The sequence below is a fragment of the Heloderma suspectum genome, chromosome 5 (assembly GCF_057233095.1).
Source record: "Heloderma suspectum isolate Gila_16-S chromosome 5, 16-S_ref, whole genome shotgun sequence".
Taxonomy (NCBI): domain Eukaryota; kingdom Metazoa; phylum Chordata; class Lepidosauria; order Squamata; family Helodermatidae; genus Heloderma; species Heloderma suspectum.
Genome location: NC_139462.1, coordinates 162,370,001 through 162,391,121, shown reverse-complemented (window position 1 = coordinate 162,391,121; position 21,121 = coordinate 162,370,001). Strand labels below are relative to the sequence as shown.

General features: G+C 43.0%; 1 protein-coding gene across 5 annotated transcripts in view; it reads right to left on the bottom strand.

Moving 5' to 3' along the window:
• LARS2 (leucyl-tRNA synthetase 2, mitochondrial) overlaps window positions 1-21,121 on the bottom strand; it is a 101,756-nt gene that overhangs the window by 51,328 nt on the left and 29,307 nt on the right. For all 5 annotated transcript variants that reach the window (XM_084858119.1, XM_084858121.1, XM_084858123.1 and 2 more), the window contains one exon: window positions 17,243-17,386. In XM_084858119.1, the coding sequence (XP_084714245.1) occupies window positions 17,243-17,386 (144 nt within the window). The remainder of the gene's footprint in view (window positions 1-17,242; window positions 17,387-21,121) is intronic.

Here is a 21,121-nt window from a genome sequence, read left to right as displayed (position 1 = left end):
AAGAGATAGCATTGGGACAAACTGTGCTGCCTAGTGAAGTCTGTGACACTAGAAGCAGCTAACTAGGGGAGACAAAGGAAACAATCAAAGGCAGACACCACTGAGTTCCCTGCAAACAAGGATCTTGGCATGCTAACTTTTGTACTAAATTCCAAAGAGCTAACAGGCACCTGTTTCTCATGCTGACCTGGCACAAGAAATACAGGGGAGAAAAGGGATGCATCCTTGCTCTCAGAGACTCCCCTCCCAATTTGCCTGGTTCTTCCTCTGAAGTGGAAACAACGCTCAATTTCCAGACTATCCAACATAAAAGGAAGGGGAAATTTAGCATTTGCCACACAGGTGCAGTTCATATTTAATGACCCTGGTCTAATAAATCATGGTTTATGGGTCTGGAAATGAGCCATGTGCCCACACACATCCTCTTCCTCCCGCTCCCTCCTCCCCTCGTGCACCCAGCTTTGGCAAAGCTTTCCTGGTTTCTTAAAAACCACAGTTTCCCATGATATCGGAACCAGGAAACTGATTTTTAAGGACTCCCTACTAGAGATGTGAAGGCCCAGAAAAAAAAAAACAGAACAATTTGGATAAAAACCCATTTTTTCCAAGGACCATTTTGGGTCCCCCCACCCCCTGCAATTGGAAAAACTGAACAGCTTTGGATTATGAAATATTTTCTTTTAGAATTTAAGACAACGTATTTATATATTGTTACCCAGCCTTTACTCCCTGCAAAAAGATTTCTAAAAACTACATAATAAGAATTATAGAAAGACTAGAGATGTAAAATGTCTGGAAATGAAGAAGCCATGGGGAAAAATATTTTTAATCCTTTCTGTAAGATTCCCAGCATAGTTCTTTTATTCCTTATTAAAATTATTGATTCAAAGTATATTTTACTGATAGACAGTTATGCTCAGTTTCCCAACATGTGAGTAGAGTCACCACTGTACATTCTTGACAGTAAATGTGCATTCTTGACAGCTTGGGTTTTGTTCTATAGAGTCCTGTGTTTCTGATGCTCTTGCAGTCATTTAACATTGTTCTAATCTATTCAGGCAATAATTACAAATCTACAAACTGAGTTTACTTTTAAAAGTTTTAAAATAGTTTGCTCATAAGATTATCATTATAAGTCATACATAAAATAACTTTAGGAACAGAAACGCTGCTTTATGTTCCTAAACCAGCCCTCCCCAACTTGGAGCCCTCTGGATATTTTGGACCACAGTGCCCAACATTCCTGACCACTGGCTGATGGGAGCTGAAGTCCAAAATATCTGGAGGGCACCAGACTGGGGAAGGCTGTCTTAAAGCACCAAGGTGACTTTAGATCTGTAAAAAGTGCTGAAAAAATAAGTATTGCTCATTTTTCCATTTTTCAAGAGAATAATGTGAAAACCCTGTTTTGTTTTTTTCCTATGGCCTCAAAATATCCGGAAATTTTACATCTCTACTCCCTGCAAACCAGGACCCTAGTCTGGAGTCGGTCCTTAAACCATGATTTCCTGCTTTGGATGTCACAGGAAACTAATTTAAAAAACCAAAATAGCTTTGGAAATGCTGGGTACACAAGGGGAGAGGGAAGGGGAGGAACAGGGAGTGTGAGGGGACATGGCTTGTTTCCAAGCAAACGATACACCATGGTTGGGGTGGGGAACCTTTTCAGTCTGATGGACAAATTCCACTTCAGAGAAGCTGGAAGGGGTGCATTCCAGTGGTGGTCAGGTCAAAAAGCATAGGGTTAAAATACCAGCATATTTCAGCTTAAAGCTCTAACTGCCAGTAACTAAGCCATAGGAGAAGCATTTCAATCCTTTAGAATGGGAAGGAGACTGCACAAAAGCCAGGAAACCACCAAAAGATTGGGTAGTTGGGAGAAAGGGTACCCCGGAGGGTCTGATTCCCCAGACCTGAGGTTCTGCAGCCTCGTTTATAGGACCAGAATCATTACATCTGACCTGGGTCACAAGGGGGTTGGGGGAGAGACAAAATCAAAAGACATGAATTAGGCTGAGTTGCAAATTTCCTGCTTTGGCAGATCTCAAACAGTTTCAAATTAGATACTGAAGCAAATATCCTGAACTCCAGCCTCAGGGAAAGATAGGAAGGAAGCAATTTATAGCTCTGGAAAGGAAGGTAATACGTTTAGATCGTCAACAGGATGCAAGTCAGAAAAGTGAGTTTAGCAAGGCAGTACACAACTGACCCCTCTTGTCAGGATAAGAAAGAACATAAGAACAGCCATGCTGGATCAGACCAAGGGTCCAACTAGTCCAACATTCTGTTCACACAGTGGCCAACCAGCTGCTCATGGGAAAACCTCAAGCAGGAAATGAGTGCAACAGCACCCTCCTGCCCATGTTCCCCAGCAACTAATGTACATAGGCATACTGCCTATGATACTGGAGGCAGCATACAGCCATCAGTACTAGTAGCCATTGATAGACTTATCCTCCATGAATTTGCCTAGCCCCCTTTTAAAGCCATATAAATTGGTGGTCATCACTATGGGGGTGTTTGGATGATCACAGGGAAAAAAGAAGTCATCATGGCTTCTCCCCCCACCCCCAGGTTGCCATGTCGCCCAAACCCAGCCTGGTGCGCAGCAGGTGTGGCTTCTTACCAATGCCACAACCCCTACTACAAGCCATGGGTTCTGAAGCCACCCCCACAGCACACTGTTTGGACCACACAGCTACCTATGCTGCATCATGGGTAATTATGTAAATCACAGTCACGTATGAGGGCAGGGGGAGAAGCCACTATGGCTTCTTTTACCCCCATCATCATCTGAACCCAGGCTATATCTTGTGGTAGAGAATTCCATAGTTTAACCATGTGCTGTGTGAAGTACTTCCTTTTATCTGTCCTGAATCTCCCACCAATCAGCTTCATGGGATGACCCCAAGTACCGGTATCATGAGAGAGGGAGAAAAATGTCTCCCTATCCACTTTCTCCACACTGTGCATAACACTGTACACCTCTCATGTCTCCCCTTACTCTCCTTTTCTATAAGCTAAACAACCCCAGAAGTTGTAACTTTCCTCATAGAGGAGTTGCTCCAGCACCTTGATAATTTTAGTTGCTCTTTTCTGCACATTTTCCAATTCTACAATGTCCTTTTTTACGTGCGGTGACCAGAACTATACACAGTATTCTAAGTGTGGTCACACCATAGAGTTGTATAAGGGGATGATCTTGGCAGTTTTATTTTCAATTCCTTTCCTAATTATGCCTAACGTGGAATTTGCCCTGTTCACAGCAGCTGCACACTGGGTCGACATTTTCATCGAGCTATCCATCACAACCCCAAGGTCTTTTTCTTGGTCAGTCACTGCTAGCTCAGATCCCATCAGCTTATACTTGGTTAGGATTTTTTGCCTGAACATGCATCACTTTACACTTGCCTACATTGAGCCGCATTTGCCACTTAGATGCCCATTCACCCAGTTTGGAGAGATCCTTTCGGAGCTCTTCGCAATCCCTTTTTGTTTTTGTTGTTGTTCAGTCATTCAGTCGTGTCCGACTCTTCGGGACCCCATGGACCATAGCACGCCAGGCCTTCCTGTCCTCCGCTCCCCACCAGAGTGTGCTCAAGTCCATATTCATTGCATCGGTGATGCTATCTAGCCATCTCATCCTCTGCCGTCCCCTTCTCCTTTTGCCTTCAATCTTTCCCAGCATCAGGGTCTTTTCCAGGGAGTTTTCTCTTCGCATTAGGTGGCCAAAATATTTGCGCTTCAGCTTCAGTATCTGTCCTTCCAATGAGCACTCAGGGTTGATTTCCTTTAGGATGGACTGATTTGACCTCCTTGCAGTCCAGGGGACTCGGAAGAGTCTTCTCCAGCACCACAGTTCGAAAGCATCAATTCTTCAGTGCTCAGCCTTCCTTAGAGTCCAGCTCTCACAGCCATACGTTGCTACTGGGAAACCATAGCTTTGATTAGACAAACCTTTGTCGGCAAGGTGATGTCTCTGCTTCTTACTATGCTGTCTAGGTTGGCCATAGCTTTCCTCCCAAGGAGCAAGTGTCTTATAATTTCATGGCTACAGTCACCGTCTGCGGTGATCTTGGAGCCCAAGAAAATAAAATCTGTCACTGCTTCCATTTCTTCCCCTTCTATATGCCAGGAAGTGATGGGGCCAGATGCCATGATCTTCGTTTTTTTAATGTTGAGTTTCAAACCAGCTTTTGCACTCTCCACTTTCACCCTCAACAAGAGGCTGTTTAGATCCTCTTCGCTTTCCGCCATTAGGCTGGTATCGTCTGCATATCTGCGGTTGTTGATAATTCTCCCGGCAATCCTAATTCCGACCTGTGATTCATCCAACCTGGCGTTTCTCATGATGTACTCTGCATATAAATTAAATAAGCAGGGCGACAATATACAGCCTTGTCGTACTCCTTTCCCAACTTTGAACCAATCGGTTGTTCCATGTCCGGTTCTTACTGTTGCTTCTTGACCCTCGTACAGGTTTCTCAGGAGACAGGTAAGGTGGTCTGGTACTCCCATCTCTTTAACAATTTGCCACAGTTTGTTATGGTCCACACAATCAAAGGCTTTAGCGTAGTCAATGAAGCAGAAATAGACTTTTTTTGGAATTCTCTTGCTTTCTCCATGATCCAGTGAATGTTGGCGATTTGGTCTCTAGTTCCTCTGCCTCTTCGAAATCCAGCTTGTACTTCCGGTAGTTCTCGGTTCACATACTGATGAAGCCTAGCTTGTAGGATTTTGAGCATAACCTTGCTGGCATGTGAAATGAGCGCAATTGTACGGTAGTTTGAACATTCTTTGGCATTGCCCTTCTTTGGAATTGGAATGTAAACTGACCTTTTCCAGTCTTGTGGCCACTGTTGAGTGTTCCAAATGTGTTGGCATATTGAGTGCAGCACTTTAACAGCATCATCTTTTAGGATCTTAAATACCTCAGCTGGAATACTGTCATCTCCACTAGCTTTGTTGTTAGTAATGCTTCCTAAGGCCCACTTGACCTCACTCTCTAGGACGTCCAGCTCAAGTTCAGTGACCGCACTATCATGGCTATCAGGGACATTAAGATCTGTCCTGTATAGTTCTTCTGTGTATTCTTGCCACCTCTTCTTAATCTCATCTGCTTCTGTTAGGTCCCTGCCTTCTTTGTCCTTTATCATGCCCGTCTTTGCACAAAACGTTCCCTTGAGATCTCCGATTTTCTTGAAGAGATCTCTAGTCTTTCCCATTCTATTGTTTTCCTCAATTTCTTTGCATTGTTCATTTAAGAAGGCCTTCTTGTCTCTCCTTGCTATTCTGTGGAAATCTGCATTCAGTTGGATATATCTTCCCCTTTCTCCCTTGCTTTTTGCTTCCCTTCTTTCCTCAGCTGCTTGTAAAGCTTCGTCAGATAGCCACTTTGCTTTCTTGCATTTCTTTTTCTTCAGAATGGATTGAGTTGCTGCCTCCAGAACAATGTTACGGACCTCCGTCCATAGTTCCTCAGGCATTCTGTCTATCAGGCCTAATCCCTTAAATCTATTCGTCACCTCCACTATATATTCATAAGGGATATGATTTAGGTCATACCTGAATGGTTTAGTGGTTTTCCCGACGTTCTTCAATTTAAGCCGAAATTTTGCGATAAGAAGCTCATGATCTGAGCCACAGTCAGCTCCAGGTCTTGTTTTTACTGCCTGTATAGAGCTTCTCCATCTTTGGCTGCAAAGGACATAATCAATCTGATTTCGATATTGACCATCTGGTGATGTCCATGTGTAGAGTCGCCTCTTGTGCTGTTGGAAAAGAGTGTTTGCTATGATCAGCGTGTTCTCTTGGCAAAACTCTATTAGCCTTTGTCCTGCTTCATTTTGCACACCAAGGCCATGCTTGCCTGTTATCCTGGTGACTTCTTGACTTCCTACTTTAGCATTCCAATCCCCTATGATGAACAGGACATCTTTTATTGGTGTTAGTTCTAGAAGGTGTTGTAGGTCTTCACAGAACCGATCAACCTCAGCTTCTTCGGCCTCAGTGGTTGGGGCATAGACTTGAATTACTGTGGTGTTGAATGGTTTGCCTTGGATTTGTATTGAGATCATTCTATCGTTTTTGAGATTGTACCCCAGTACTGCTTTTCCTACCCTTTTGTTGACTATGAGTGCTACTCCATTTCTTCTAAGGGATTCTTGCCCACAGTAGTAGATATGATGGTCACCTGAATTAAATTCGCCCATGCTTGTCCATTTCAGTTCGCTGATTCCCAAGATGTTGCTGTTCAATCTTGCCATCTCATGTTTGACCACCTCCAGCTCTCCTTGATTCATTGATCTGACATTCCAGGTTCCTAAACTATATTGTTCTTTACAGCATCGGACTTCCTTTTCACCACCAGACACATCCACAGCTGAGTGTCCTTTCGGCTTTGGCCCAGCCACTTCACTCTTTCTGGCGCTACTTGGAAATTCCCTCTGCTCTTCCCCAGTAGTATATTGGACACCTTCCAATCTGAGGGGCTCATCATCCGGTGTCATATCTTTTAGCCTTGTGAATCATTCCACGGCCTTTTCTTGGCAAGAGTACTGGAGTGGGTTGCCATTTCCTTCTCCAGTGGACCACATTTTGTCAGAACTCTCCGCCATGACCTGTCCGTCTTGGGTGGCCCTGCACGGCATAGCTTATGGCTTCACTGAGTTACGCGAGCCCCTTCGCCACAACAAGGCAGTGATCCATGAAGGGGCTTTTTGTTTTAACCACTCTAAATAATTTGGTGTCATCAGAAAACTTGACCACTTCACTGCTCACACCTAATTCCAGATCATTTATGAGTAAGTTGAAAAGCATTGATACCAAAACAGATCCCTGTGGGACCCCACTGTTTACATCCCTACACTGGGAGAATTTACCATTTATTCCTACTGTCTGATTTCTGTTCTTTAATCAGTTATTGATCTATAAGAGGACCTCTCCTTTTATTCCATAACTGCTAAGTTTGCTCAGGAGTGTTTGGTGAGGGACTTTGTCAAAAGCCTTTTGCAAGTCCAAGTAAACAATGTTTACCAGATCACCCCTGTCCGCAATGACCACTCTTGAGGCTGGAACTAGATTTTGTGGGTAGACATATGGCTGCCCATGAAAGCAGAAGCCTTGCATATTCAAGTGCAAAGATTTTAAGCAGTCCATCAAAGGAAATAACATTAATCTGTAAGGGAAGTGTAAAGTATAAATCTAGAAATTTTCATCTATAGTAACAGTTAAAGTTCCGGATTTTTTAAGATCTATCAGGCATATTCAGATTAACAATGGAGAAATAAAAGTTATATTTATCATTGAGCATTACTCTAAAATATCTTTCTAAACATATAAAAAGTGGCAGCAGGAGAACAACAGGACAAAAAAACAACATGCTTCATGGAGAAGAGCATCCATTATGGAGAAGGGAATCGAGCAATACAAGAGAATATTTTGATATGGTTTGGAAATGGCAGCCAACAGCACCAGTTGCTAAGAGACAGAGAGATGAGGGAATTATAGAGTTGAGTGTACCTAGTAAAATGATGACCTAGATTGAAAACAGATCTGAGATGTTGTAAAGAGAAAAGGATCAGTGTCCAGAAGGGAACTTCTCAAATTCTGTTCAAGATTTATGTAACAACAGAGCCTAGATAAAGAATTGAAGCAGTGGAGACAAAAATCTGCATTTGATCAGAGTTAAAATATCATAGATCCCCTTTCTGTAAACACAAAGATGAAAAAGGGAATGTTAGAATAGCAAAAACTTGGCATCATCATGGTCTGAAACTAAGAACTTATGGCACACAGAGACATGACAGTATTAAAGTTCAATAGTAAAAGCAAGAATTCTTGTGTGCAGTGGAAAACTAATAATAGAATATGAGTATCAGTAAAATGACCATTCCTAAAATCCTAATGTTTCTAACTTTATGAGAAGGGAACGCACTCAAGCTGCCCAGCTGGCAAGGAAATTCCTTCCTAACACCTTTTGCAATACAGTCTGCAGCCTGACCTACAACAAGCTATACCACATGGTCTACCACAAAGCTCCAAGCCCAAATTCAAGTTATCCTGGCAGGAGAGGGCAACCAATGTGTTTCAACATACAAAATGGTGTTACCATAACAGGGAGGCTGCATATTCAAGAACACCTGAATTTTAATAGACCTACAGCTTAATCCTATTCAAGTTTCTCCAGAAGTAAGTCCCACTGAACTCGCAAGCAACCTTGCACAGGTCTGGACCCTTACACAGACTTGTCAATAGGGCCATTTTCATAGTAAATCCAAGTACTTGGACATCACTGCCTTACAGGTTGAGCTATGGCCAGAATTCAAAGAACCATGTTAGTTCTGTGGATACAAGGGATCTTCACACTTTGAGTTGGATCCAGGATCTGTTTTTCATGACAGAAAGGGGCATTTTGTAAGAGGAAGGAGCCTTCTGCCTCATTTCTGGGGATTCCCTCCCCCCCACACACACTCCACAGCCCACCCCATTCAGCAGGGTCTCCTGACTCTCTGTGTAGCATTTGCAGGGGCCTGGAGGGGCCGCCATGGGTAGGATGGGGCAAGGAAGTCCACTTCCAACACCATAGTTGATCCAGCATAAATCTAGATCTAATCTTTTGTGTCTCTTGAAGAGTATCCCCCTTCACCACCATGTGGTGGAAAGCTATTTCTGAAACCAGGGATAGTTTAAAAAGCCATTTGTGATCTGGCCTCAGCCATCTGCCCTTGAAAATAAAAAGACAAGAATCCCACTGGGATGCCCAAGTCCTTGGGTATGGCTAAAGTATTGTGACAAATACTTGCACCAGACGTCTTTGCCTTCTACTTTGGGCATCTTGTGGAACTCCTGCACCAACCTGCATAATAGGCTACCTTACAAATATTTATCCAAAGCAGTTATTGGTTTTCTACACCTCTCTCATAAGCTATCATTTTCATTAAAAACCAAATATGAAATACTAAGATGTATTCCCATATTAAGTTTGGGTCAATTTGATTCATTCTTAATATGAAGCATTCCTGTTGATATGCTGCAACTTTTTACTGAACTTTTCATTGACCTCTGAGCCTCTTATTGTTAAAATAACATGGGGAAAACAAGGTGCAACCATTTTCCCATGTGAAATCAGGAAAAGCAACATTTGCTTCAGATAAGAAGTTTGAAAGAAGAATGACTAGTTACATGTAGTATTGTTCATATGTTCTGCTTATGACACAAATGAGTAAAGATGACATGAAATATTTTGGGAAGTGAATAGTGCCGAAAAACAGTTCAGGGCTAGCCAAAACAACAGACCTGCCAAAAAGAATGCAGATGGTATCCTGTTTAGAAAACTTAAGGAAACTTGGCTCAGCAGTGCTGACAAGGATATGAAGTAAATATGTTACTCCCAAATCATAGCTGGGAATTTTAGAAAAAACAATAGTTAATTGTTAAGTTGTGCTGAGCTGAACTTCTGTTCTTTGTAAAAACATCATGTAAGCAGCTCATAAGAAATCATAAATACGAGAGCCAGAGCTGAGGACAAAACACTTCTCTTGACTGGGAGGACAAAACACCTGTCCTCATCTTGACTCTCCACTTATTTGCTACCACTCAAAAATGTCACTTGGGTAAGACACTTTAATCTGTTCTAAGAAAGGCATGCTCCTAAAACAATCCTTTAGAAAATGTCAGGGCCCAGCTTCAGCACTGCAGTCGGCCTTGTGGGTTATACCTAAGATTTGATTAGAAGTAGCCTGGAAGGGCCTGGGCCTATTCACCTTCTGGAATGTCTGAATCTGTGGGAGCTTATCTCTGTCAGTGTTCTCAGAGCAGAGCCAGGGGGAGTCACCCAACTCCCTGCCCACCTGCTGGTCTGGCCTTGGCGGGCTGGGAGACTGGAAGCTGTCCATGAGAACCTGACAGAGGTGGGGTAGGGTTTGCAGAAGGGTCACCTAGGTTGAAGCATCACTGCTGGAGAGCTGAGCAGTGACGTCCTGTTTAGAAAGGGGCCTTGCTGAAAGGCTAAAGGCTCTTTTTTGTCAAGGGATCCAGAGGGGGTGTCTTACAGTCACGCCTTCCCTTTTAAGCTGATGCAAAGGCGAAGAGCCTCTACTAGGAACATCTTGTCTTCACTGCCCAAAGTCTTCTCTGTTTGGATCCATCATCATTTGAGCTTTTGGAGGCACTCTGCACATGGACTCTCCTTTAATTGGAACTTTGGATTGTTAAAGACTTGCCATGAAAAGTATTGTGAGGCTTTTCATAGACATCAATTCTCCTTTGTTGTGGATTGTGTGTCTTTGTCATCAGCTCAGCGTGCTGGCAGGCTGGGGTTGATCTACAACTTTTGGACTTTCCTTTGCCTGAACACATGCAGTGTGGAGTTACCAGTGTGAGCGCAGTGGCACAGAACTCCCTGCATGTCTGGGTTTACCCATCCCTTAATCTTGATAGGCCTTGACCATGTAGCCTGGAGTTATTAACAAAAGATTCAAGGTTGGACTCTCTATGGGTGTGGTTTTGTTTAGGCCTTTCAAGAATTTATCCCTTGATTGCCTGGGGGTGGGGGGGGTCATTCCAAGAATCATTCCCATTCCTTGTCTGGGGTTTGGAGCCCTGTGTAAGGATTGCCTGGCTTAGGTATGCCAGGAACCCAGAGTTCCTTCCCTTGTGTTCAGAACTGTGGAGATGGCAATGGAGAAACCACATTGATAAGGATCTCAGTCACAGTAGTAGTGTTTAGCTTTGGACAGTTCTAGAATTTCATAGAGCCTACAGATACTGGCCATCAGTATATGATTTCTGAAGAGTGTAACCATTAAGATTTTGCTGTGGGATTTCCTGAAATAAAGAAATCTCACTGATTTGGGTGTCCAGTGTCAGATTGCCTGAGCCTGTGCACTGGGGGGATCGGAAATCCTGACAGAAAGCTTTAAAAAAATGTGTTTTGTTTATTACAACAATTTTGTATTTTATGTGTGGACTGTGCTCTTATATCAAATTTTAGAAAATGTAAAGATTGAGTAAGAATTTGAAGTAAGAAAAAAAAACTCAGACATGCTTGACCTCAGAGTCCTATATAAGAATTATCTGTGTGTGAATAGATTTCAGTAAAACTGCATTCTTGCTGACACTTTGTCCCTGGGGAATTGAATGAGAGGAGTTACTAGCTGGTTCAGGACCAGCTAAATAATGAACTCTCATATCATAAAACCTCTAAACAAGGATAAATTTATCACAGAATGTCTTTGGAACTTGGTCTATGTACTTTCAGTTCCACAGAAGACTTTCAGGCCTTCATTTTTCTAAAACCACTGGTTAAAAACATCATCACATCATTCCTTATTTTCAATTGTCTCTTTCTGTTCTGTTGAGAATCAAGGTTACCTTTTTATTTCCCATGCTGAACATATACTAGAAGAAACATTGGCATAATATCTACTTAGAACTGTCAGGCAAATGCTTCAGGGTACCAAGCTGTTGCCTTTTGTCAATAGATCTTTTTTATCTTAACATGAATAACAATTTCCTTGGAGAAAGATGCATGGGAGTTAATTAGTCCCAACGATAGACAGCATGGTGTTTGGTTATGGAAGACACACATTCCAACTCCTCATTCAGCCAGACAGGATACACCAATGCAGTCATCAGTGGCAACCACATGTCTGACTTTGGCGACTGCTCACCATACACCCCTTGCACCAAGGCAAAGAACTCAGGGAAGAGAAATCAGATGGGGTGTGCATGTTATCCCTCACACTTCAAGCTGAGTGGAATAAACTCCTCCCCTCCAAAGTCCTCTCGTATGCACAGAGGAATTGGGGTAGGGTCTTGTGTCTGATCTTGCACTGGCCATCTCACTGCTTCTGAGTGCCTCCAAAGCTCAGCGCAAAGTCAGGGATGAGTCCGCTTGCCTTCCTCTGAAGCAGTTTCTGCCCTTGCTTTGGAAGCAGCCAGCCTTCACAGCTCTTGAGTGCCTCCAAAGTTCAGTGCAAAACTGACACCCCAGCCTCAGTCTTCTGTGTATGCCAGAGGGATCGGGGAGGGCATGGTTGATGGGACCACAAATAGGAGGTGGCTATCAGGGCCAGCCAAAATTTGTGGATCCTTGGCCTTGGAACTACAGGGCTGTAGTAGTACAAATAAAAGTGGCAATGCACTTTGTACATTGAGAAGTGCAATAGAAATCAAAGAATTTCCTAGACTACATGCTCTGTGTCTCTCTGAAAATATTCCCCTTTTTAATTCTTGAAAATACTGAAGTGCATCATTAACAGAAAACTGTAACACATTATGTCGTCTTTGTAATTCTACAATCCCATATTAAACTTTAAATACATACAGCAATTGATAACAAACATACTGCTATTCAGTTAATCTGTGGGTTTCCTACAAGCGTGTTTACAAATGCTGCTATAGTATTTAAACTCTACTGCAGAGATGGGCATCTTGTGGCCCTCCAGATGTTCTGCCCTACAACTCCCCTGCTTGTGGGTTCCTGGTCAACAGCTGGTTGGCCACTCTGTGAACAGAATGCTGGACTAGATGGACCCTTGGTCGGATCCAGCATGGGGTCTTCTTATGTTCTTATGTCCCATGATCCCTTCCTATTGGCTATGCTGGCTAGGGCTGATGGGAGTTGTAGGCCAACACATCTGGAGGGTGTCCATTCCTGCTCTATTGAGTTGATACATTTCAAGCAACAATAATTCAGATGAAGACTACTGGAGAAATTAATGATATTGTTTTTCAAACACGTCATGATTTTTAATAGTTTTCTAAGTATCATTTCAAGATTCCTGCAGCATCTAGGAACATTATTTTAGTTTCAGTCTAAAGAATCAAGATAGCTCGGTGTTCAACATTTTTCTTTATCCTGCCAACAAATGGGGCAGTAGCCTATATTATAATGAATTCATTTTTAAATTAATTTATTTCTTGTAGCATGCAAGTAGTTCTAGAGCAGCATACAGTTTAGGAATTACTGGCTTGTATAATCTAGTTCAGGGGTAGGCAGAAGGTAGATCTCCGGATGTTTTGGACTTCAACTCTTAGATACCTCTGCCAGAATGGCCACTTGTCAGGAATGCTGGAAGTGAAATCCAAAACATCTGGAGATCTACTTTCTGTCCTCCCCTGATCTAGTTCACTATTGTCCTAGCTGTTTGCTGAATTAAGGACCTAGAGGGAGGAGGAAACTTGATCATTCAAATGCAGAGCTGTTCAGTCCATCTAGATCAGCGGTGGGTAACTTGTGGCCCTCCAGATGTTTTGGCCTACAGCTCCCATCAGCCCTAGCCAGCATAACCAATGGTAAGGGATGATGGGGGTTGTAAGCCATCACATCTAGAGGACAACAAATTGCCCACACATGCTCTAGGTCAACAATCTGTCAAGTGTAACATTAGCAGTGACCAGCAATGAAGGATGTCTCACTCTTATATTAAGTTAGGGTTTGATAATAATACATGCATATGTGTGTATGTATGTAGAGAAGAGGCCAAGGCTATTCCTTAGAACTCCAGTAGAGTTTGCAACAACAACACAGCATAGCCATATTTCCACACAAAAACAACTTAACCAAAAATGCCAACAATAAGTGGGAGCGTCTTCAAGGAATCTGCATATATTGCCAAGTAACTATGGAAACTAACTAGTTCCAATATTAGCATACATTGTTAATCTTTCATCTTTTTTAATCAGAAAAATACATTCAAAAATATTCTAACAGTGCAATCCTATGCATGTCTACTCAGAAGTAAGTCCTACTGAGTTCAGTGGAACTTACTCCCAGTTAATGGTGTATAGGATTGCAGCCTAGTTCTTAAAATAAAAAAAATTCTCTAGCAGCCATTGCTAGAATGAGTTTTCAAAAATTTAAATACGATTTAATATGCACCAAGCATAACAGGGATGTGCAATGTTATGAAAGGTGTATTTTCTATGTGAGTTGTGCCAGGGATCACACAGTTTGCAGCCTCTATGGCTATGTCTGCTCATCAGTCATAGTCCAGGGGAAGCTATAAAGGATCACCCATAAACTAAATTACGCATCAAGGGAGAGGTGGTAGTAAAGTTGTGACAAAGGCAAGGTTTATTATTGGTTAAGATGGGGCAAAGTGTGACACATGTGGAGAGAGGAGTCAAACGAGCCCTTTAGAAGTGGGAGATACTTTATGATTGGTCCCCAGAACCTATGGATATCTTGTGGCATGATGAGAACAATGTGCTAGTTGGTGATGTTATTCCATTAAATGTAGTGGGCAGAGCATACTCCTGAAAAAAAATTGAAATCTTGACTTTTTTTCTACAGCAGAGATACCCACTGTCAGCTGCTAATCTGGGGTAAACAAACCCAGTGAAGCTGCCTGATATAACCCTATTGAATCGGCCACTCCTTGTGATACTAAGGGTGCAAACCTATCAGGTTGCTAGTCACTAGACAGAAGCCTCTGATCTCTGCTTCTGAGATTCCTATGCCCTGCTGGGCTGCTGCTAGCAGAGTGAGAGGAACAACAGAGGCGATTTTCGCCTGTCTGTCCTCATTTTTTAAACTTTTTCCTCCAGAAGGGTCTCTGAGCCCATCTAGAGGAGTCATGTTGCTGCAGGGTAGTGGTGATGGTGGTGGAGAGGCTATGGGATCCTGCAAATCCCGGCCTCTCCGCTTCGCTCCCTTCCCTGAAAACCGGAACACCCCCTTTTTGACCTCTATAAGGTAATCTGAGGTCACTTTTGTGACCTCGGAAAGCAGGCACTGCTGTTCTTTGCACAATGGCTGAGAGGGGGCCGGGGGCGAGGGAGGGATAGGATCTTGGTCCCCCTTCTGAAGTCTGGGGAAGGCAATGGCAAACCACCCCACTATAGTCTGCCATGAAAACGCCAGCAAAAGCAGAGTCCCTCTAGGAGTCAGCAATGACTCGGGGCTTGCACAGGAGGAACCTTTCCTTTTCTGAAGTCACAGTAGTATCTACAGCTTCAAGAGGGGGAATCCGAAAAATCCTATATCCTTGGGATGCTCTCCCAGGGACTACAGCGTTGTGCCCTTACTACATTACACTATTTTTTAATCCAAAAATTTATTATCCTTCTGATATCCTTCTGTGTTATTTAATTAAAGGTAAAGGTAAAGGTGTCCCCGGCCAGTTGTGTCCGACTCTAGGGGGTGGTGCTCATCTCCATTTCTAAGCTGAAGAGCCAGCGCTGTCTGAAGATGCTTCTGTGGTCATGTGGCCGGCATGACTGAACACCGAGGTGCACAGAACGCTGTTGCCTTTCCCGCCGAAGCGGCACCTATTTATCTACTTGCGATTTCTTGCTTTCGAACCGCTAGGTTGGCAGGAGCTGGGACTGAAGACGGGAGCTCACTCCGTCACGTGGCACTCGGGTCTCGAACTGCTGTCCTGCCGACCTTCCGGTCTGCAGTTCAGCATCTTAACCACTAAGCCACCACAGTCCCTGTTATTTAATTATCTACATGTTAATAGCCAATCAAGAACAAAACACGTGGATATATTGGAAAGCTAGCAATACTAACTACAAGCAGTAAAACAGTGGGTTGGATCCAGATTTCATCATACTTAGAGGAGACCCACTGAAATCAATGGAACTTAAGTTAGACCTGAGCAACTTAAGATCCACTGATTTCAGTGGGTCTTCTCTAAGTATGATGAAATCTGGATCCAATCCAGTGATTAGAATACTGTAGAAATTAGAGGTGGTTACTTGGACCTATCTTAGGTGGCTTTGGGAAAAGCTACCAAGAAGAAAAAAATAAGTGAAGATGATGTAAAGGAAGAGATGATAAATATGCCCAAATACTGAGCTGAATGCCCTGCAACTCACCAAGGTAACATAAGCTCCAAGGGTGTGAGCAACTCCTTAAAGGCTTCCACCCAGCTCCATGAAGCCTCATGCAACCAATACTAATAGTTAACATTTGTGTAGCGCAACCTCTCCCCAACCTGGTGCCTTCCAGATATTTGGGACTCCAACTCCTATCAGCCCCAGCCAGCATGGCCAATGGTCAGGAATGCTGGGAGTGGAAGTCCAAAACACTTGGAGGGCACCAGGTTGGGGAAGGCTGCTTTACTGCAAGTCTGTTTCACTGCAAGTCTGTTTCACTGCAATACCCTGCAAGTCAGTATTATTATGACCCATACTGCAGATGGAGGGGAGGACTGAGGCCAAGAGAGAATAGCTTACTAAAGGCCACCTGGTGAGTTCATAGCAGAGGTAAAATTCAAATCAGGAACATCCTGATTTGTAGCCCAGTGTCTTAGTTCACTGTTCTATGGAGTTACACTAATTGTTCCAGGCATTTTAATCTTTTAGTTTCTGTTGTTTTAAATCTGCTACTGTATTTTGAATCTTTGCATTACTGCTAGGTTTTATTTGAGTTTTTACTTCTATTTTATACTGTAGTTTTAAACTTTTATATTGCATCTCATGTTGTATTTTACCGTTTTAATTGTTGTGAACCGCCCAGAGAGCTTCGGCTACTGGGCAGTATAGAAATGTAATAAATAAACCAACAAACAAATATATAAATGAAGGAGGGTAAACTCTTAGAGGGGCAACACACATGTGCAGCCCATTGCTCTCATGTTGACTGCATCTGCTCTAGAACATGACAGTTGAATTCAATGCTGAAAGTATTTTAAAAGCTGTAGAAGAAAAGCGTACTTGTCAAATGTTAACTGACAGGGCTTATGATATTTGCACAGGAATGTTTACTCCACAAAGTTTTTAAAACATTAGGTTTGCAGTTTCAGAAGTCAATCAATCTTCCCAATTTGCCACATAGGGGAAAACGAATAAACAAAACAAAAGCAAACACTGCCTAAGAAAAACAGTTCTTTAAAACGTTCACATACCACACATAATCAGTTTATCTTTTTCACAGACAAAAATGTGTTTGGGTATGGATATAATGAAGCTGCAAAAAAGGGCTGCTTATACTAAGAGAAATGTTAGCATGACCTGCCTGTTTAATGGGTTTACGCCAGAAGATGCTCTTTAAAGGCGAAACAGCCCAAACCTAAACAGTGTCTCGTTACATTATAATGATGCAGCTCTGTCAGTTTTTTGTACCAGCTTAGTTATAGTGGCACCAAAGGAGCAAAGTCCTGCTCTTATGTTAAGAGTGTCAAAAGAGAAAATAATCCCACATAGATATTACTGACACCAAGACCTTCAAACTTGATAATGATCTGGGAAGATCTTCTGAGGTAGGCCCCACTCTCATTTATACTCACACCTTTGCATAGGCAGATGTTTTAATGAACCACTGTTTGAGATATTTCTTTTCCACTTTTGCTCCTGAACGCCATGAACAGCCATTTTCATCCACCTGTTCATTAGCGAGAACCGTCTGGTCCATGGGGTCCCAGTTAACCATTGCCTAAATGATGACAGGAAGCAAAGAGAGGGAACACTGGTATTAGTAAGCATGTCATCAAAATGGGAGCCAGCTTTTCAGGTGGCTGCTTGGTTCAAATATCCATTTTGCAGGCTCCCAAAGCGCAAGCCAATCAGAGACAGACTGTAACCAATTATCTCCTTTTAAAGCTCTACTGAAGCCAGAATTTTAATTTTATTTTTGAACATTTTGGTAGATCCCTCATTAAAACTTTTGAGCTATTCAAGGTAACAGAAAGTGGTGACAACGCAGTACAAATGGTGAAATGGGTTCTAATGGACCCTATTTAAGAAGGTTACAAAAGTTTAGGCCAGGATCTGAAAAGAGTTTCTTTGTTTGTGTCCAACAGTGGAATTTCTGACCCTCCCTTTTAAAACTGGGGTGTAGAATCTCAGGGCCAAGGGCCAAATCTGGCCTATTGGGGATCGCAATCCAACCCTCTGTGGGTCCTCAGAGGACCATGCCCCTTTCCCTCAAACACCAATCTTTGAGTGGTTTCACGGCTTTGCATGTTTTTCCCCCCATTCTAGAAGGTTGAAATGCCTCTCCTAAGGTTTGGTTACTGGCAGTAAGAGCTTTAAGTTAAAATATGCTGGCATTTTTGCTCCACTCCTTCCCCCGGCCCCACCGGAAGGTGGCCCCTGAGTCCTTCTCCGAAATGGAATTCAGCCCTTGGGATGAAAGAGGTTCGCTACCCCTGCTTTAGAACAAGAGGTCCCCATGCAGCACCATAAGCCACTTTTGAATTGTTCCTCTGTTTCAAAAGTGGTTTGCCCTGTGAGAAAATCAAAAGTGATTGGGCGTCTTGGGTGGGCTGTCTGTTATCAGCCATATCAGTGTAAGTGACGACAGCCATATGGGCTCACTTGTCAAGCCACTCAAATTCAGCCCAGTACCACTGTGAGGAAGGATATCTTCTGCTACTCTTACAATGCCCAGCGTTTTGTGCATTACCAGATTACTGATAATATAATGATATAAATTAAACCAACTCCGCATGAATACAGGATAATAGGAATTTATCATCGGACGGCCGAGCCACTTTTTATCTCTCCTGTTCCAAGATCAGGCTTTTCTCATTCTCCTCTATTCAAGGGAAATTAAAAGTCATACATATTATTAAAATCCCAGTAGCAGCACACCTTGGACCACAGCCCTTGCTTGTGTGAGCTAAAGCTTTGCTCAGTCATGGGGAGGGTGGCTCACTGATATTCTTTCTCCACCCAGCAGTACCCTGTTCCATAGGGTCCCCCTGGTCTTCTGCAGTGTTTTTTTGGGGGTGAGGGGGAGAAACCAGAGACACCCACATATGCAAGGGGAAGTGCTTCTACTTGAACATATAGGGGTTTGGATCCAGGGCATATTTTATGGGCAAAGCTTTATGAATTATATTCCTTTTCAGCAGATGGTACAGACACATAATATAGCAGTGTTAAAATTATAATTGAGAGGTCAGACTGTTCCTAAATACAGAGAGAATATGTTACATGAAGCACTCAACAACTTGCTAACAAAATGAAGTGGAGCTCAAAATTGCTCTCTCTATTAAAAAAAACAACACCCTGAAGAATAATCTGTCAAAATTTGCAAGCACTCTTGGATGAAACTGTTGTTCTAGATCCATTTCAGAAATGCCTTTTATAAGTTTAGGCTGACAGACCATCTATGAGCTGACCTGGGCAGAGATAGCCTCACAATAGTTATTCATGGTGTGAGAACCTTCCATTTAGATTCTTGCAATGCGTTATACATGGGGCAGCCTTTGAAAATGGTCCAGAAACGTCACCTAGTCCAAAACAGGGCAGTTAGGTTGTTAATAGGGATTGACCGATATGATCACATTATGCCAGTCCTCTGCCAGTTCCCAGTCCGTTTCCAGGCCCAATTCAAAGTGCCGGTTTTAACCTTAAGGGCACAATCCTATCGGATCCGCCCTGGGCACTCGTAAGCCTCCGAACTCTAGATTTCATAAGCCCCTGAACTCCGTGTTGCGCCTCCTGCATTTTCACCCATCTAGCAGAGACTTCAGGGAGAGGGAGGGAAGGAGGCTGGAAACTGCTGGGGATACTTCAGATCTCCACATCCCCAGTCTCTTCCCCTCCCTGCCCACCGACACGCCCCTTTAGCCCCTCTACAAGCTCACGTTTGCAAGCTCGTAGAAGCACCTGGTGCAATTCTCTCGACACCAGCTGCGAGGGGGTGGGGGAGGGGAGCTTGGTTTCCTGGCTCTGAGGTTGGAACGCTGTCTTTGGCCTTGGATCCAGGAATCTGAGGTATCCTACAACCCCCAGACACTGTCTAGGGGACATGGGATTGCTCCTTCCAAGGCCTAAATGGCTTGAGGCCAGGTTACTTCCTTATCTACCTACCCTGACCCTAAGGACATCATCTCCAGATACCCCCTGCCAACTGAGGTGAGGCTACAAGAACAGAGATGGCCTTTTCAGTGACAGCCCCCCAATCTGTGGAATGTCTTTCCCACACAGGCTCACCTGGCACCTACATTGTGGTATTTTCAGAGCCAGGAGACATTTTAGCAACTGTTTCAGTGCTTTTAGATCTTTGCACTGTTGTATCCCTGCTGCTGGTTTTACTATGTGTTGAATTGTGTGTGTGTGTTTTTAATCCCTGCTGCTGGTTTTATTTTGCCCTGTTTTATTGTCATTATTTCATTGTATTTTATGTTTTTATTTTATCTGTACAGAGAACCTTGGTTACTGAGTAGGTAACCTTTTTACTCTTTGATGAGGTAAATGGAATCTGCATATTCTCAGGAACTGTATCTTTCTTTCTTTCTGCTACTTTTTCAAATGAGGCAGAGCTGAACTTTGCCTTAGAAAAGGTTGCATGATGTTGATCCTCGCTCAAATGAAGCCCCTTGTCTGTTTCACCACCTCATCCTCTGCACCTCTCTCCAAACCTCATTCTTTCATACTACTTCTCTTTACAGAAAGGAGTCTGCTTGTATGAATATAGGAAGCAACTGTCATTCACAGGCCAATCTTTTTGGTTCTCACTAAACTAGGTCCTGAGGCATACTGGAAGAATGTCTTTGCATAGCAATTCCTGCCTTTGACTTCTTCACCCACTGCTACTTAAGGCCTTATTAGACAAACTGTAGCAAAATCACCAATCTTCCCCAGGCTCCTGTAATAGCAATGCAATTCTTCCATATCCGTATCTATATATGCAAGTGATGCCCAATTCTTTCTTGCGTGCATCTGGAATGCATCTTGATTGCCAAAACTGATGCCCCTTTTATATCAAGAGAAAATCTCCCAATGACTGCAGCGATGGTGAGTCAAGGAAACAGCACTTCCTTTAGGGCATTAAGTTGGTGAAATCCACCAACATGGAAGTAAGCTCCACTGAAATGGTTACTTTTGAGTAGGTATGCATAGGATTGCTCTGTACCTCTATGAAGCAAGACATTCTTTAGGCATATTAGAAAATCTTCTAGATAGAAAAAAAAAAATCCCATACCGACTACAAATGTAACTTTAGTTCTATGGTGGTATTAAAATGGGCACAGGAAGATGGCTTCCCACTCACCTCGGGGTTCAACTACTGGCAATGCATTATCCACAGGGCTACCCCTGAAGAAACCTCAAATGTTTTGCCTAGTTCAAAATAGAGGAGTTAGGCTGCTAACTGGGACTGGCCCGTGGGAACATCTCTCACTGGTTCTTAAAAAGAGTCACTAGACCATTTCCAATG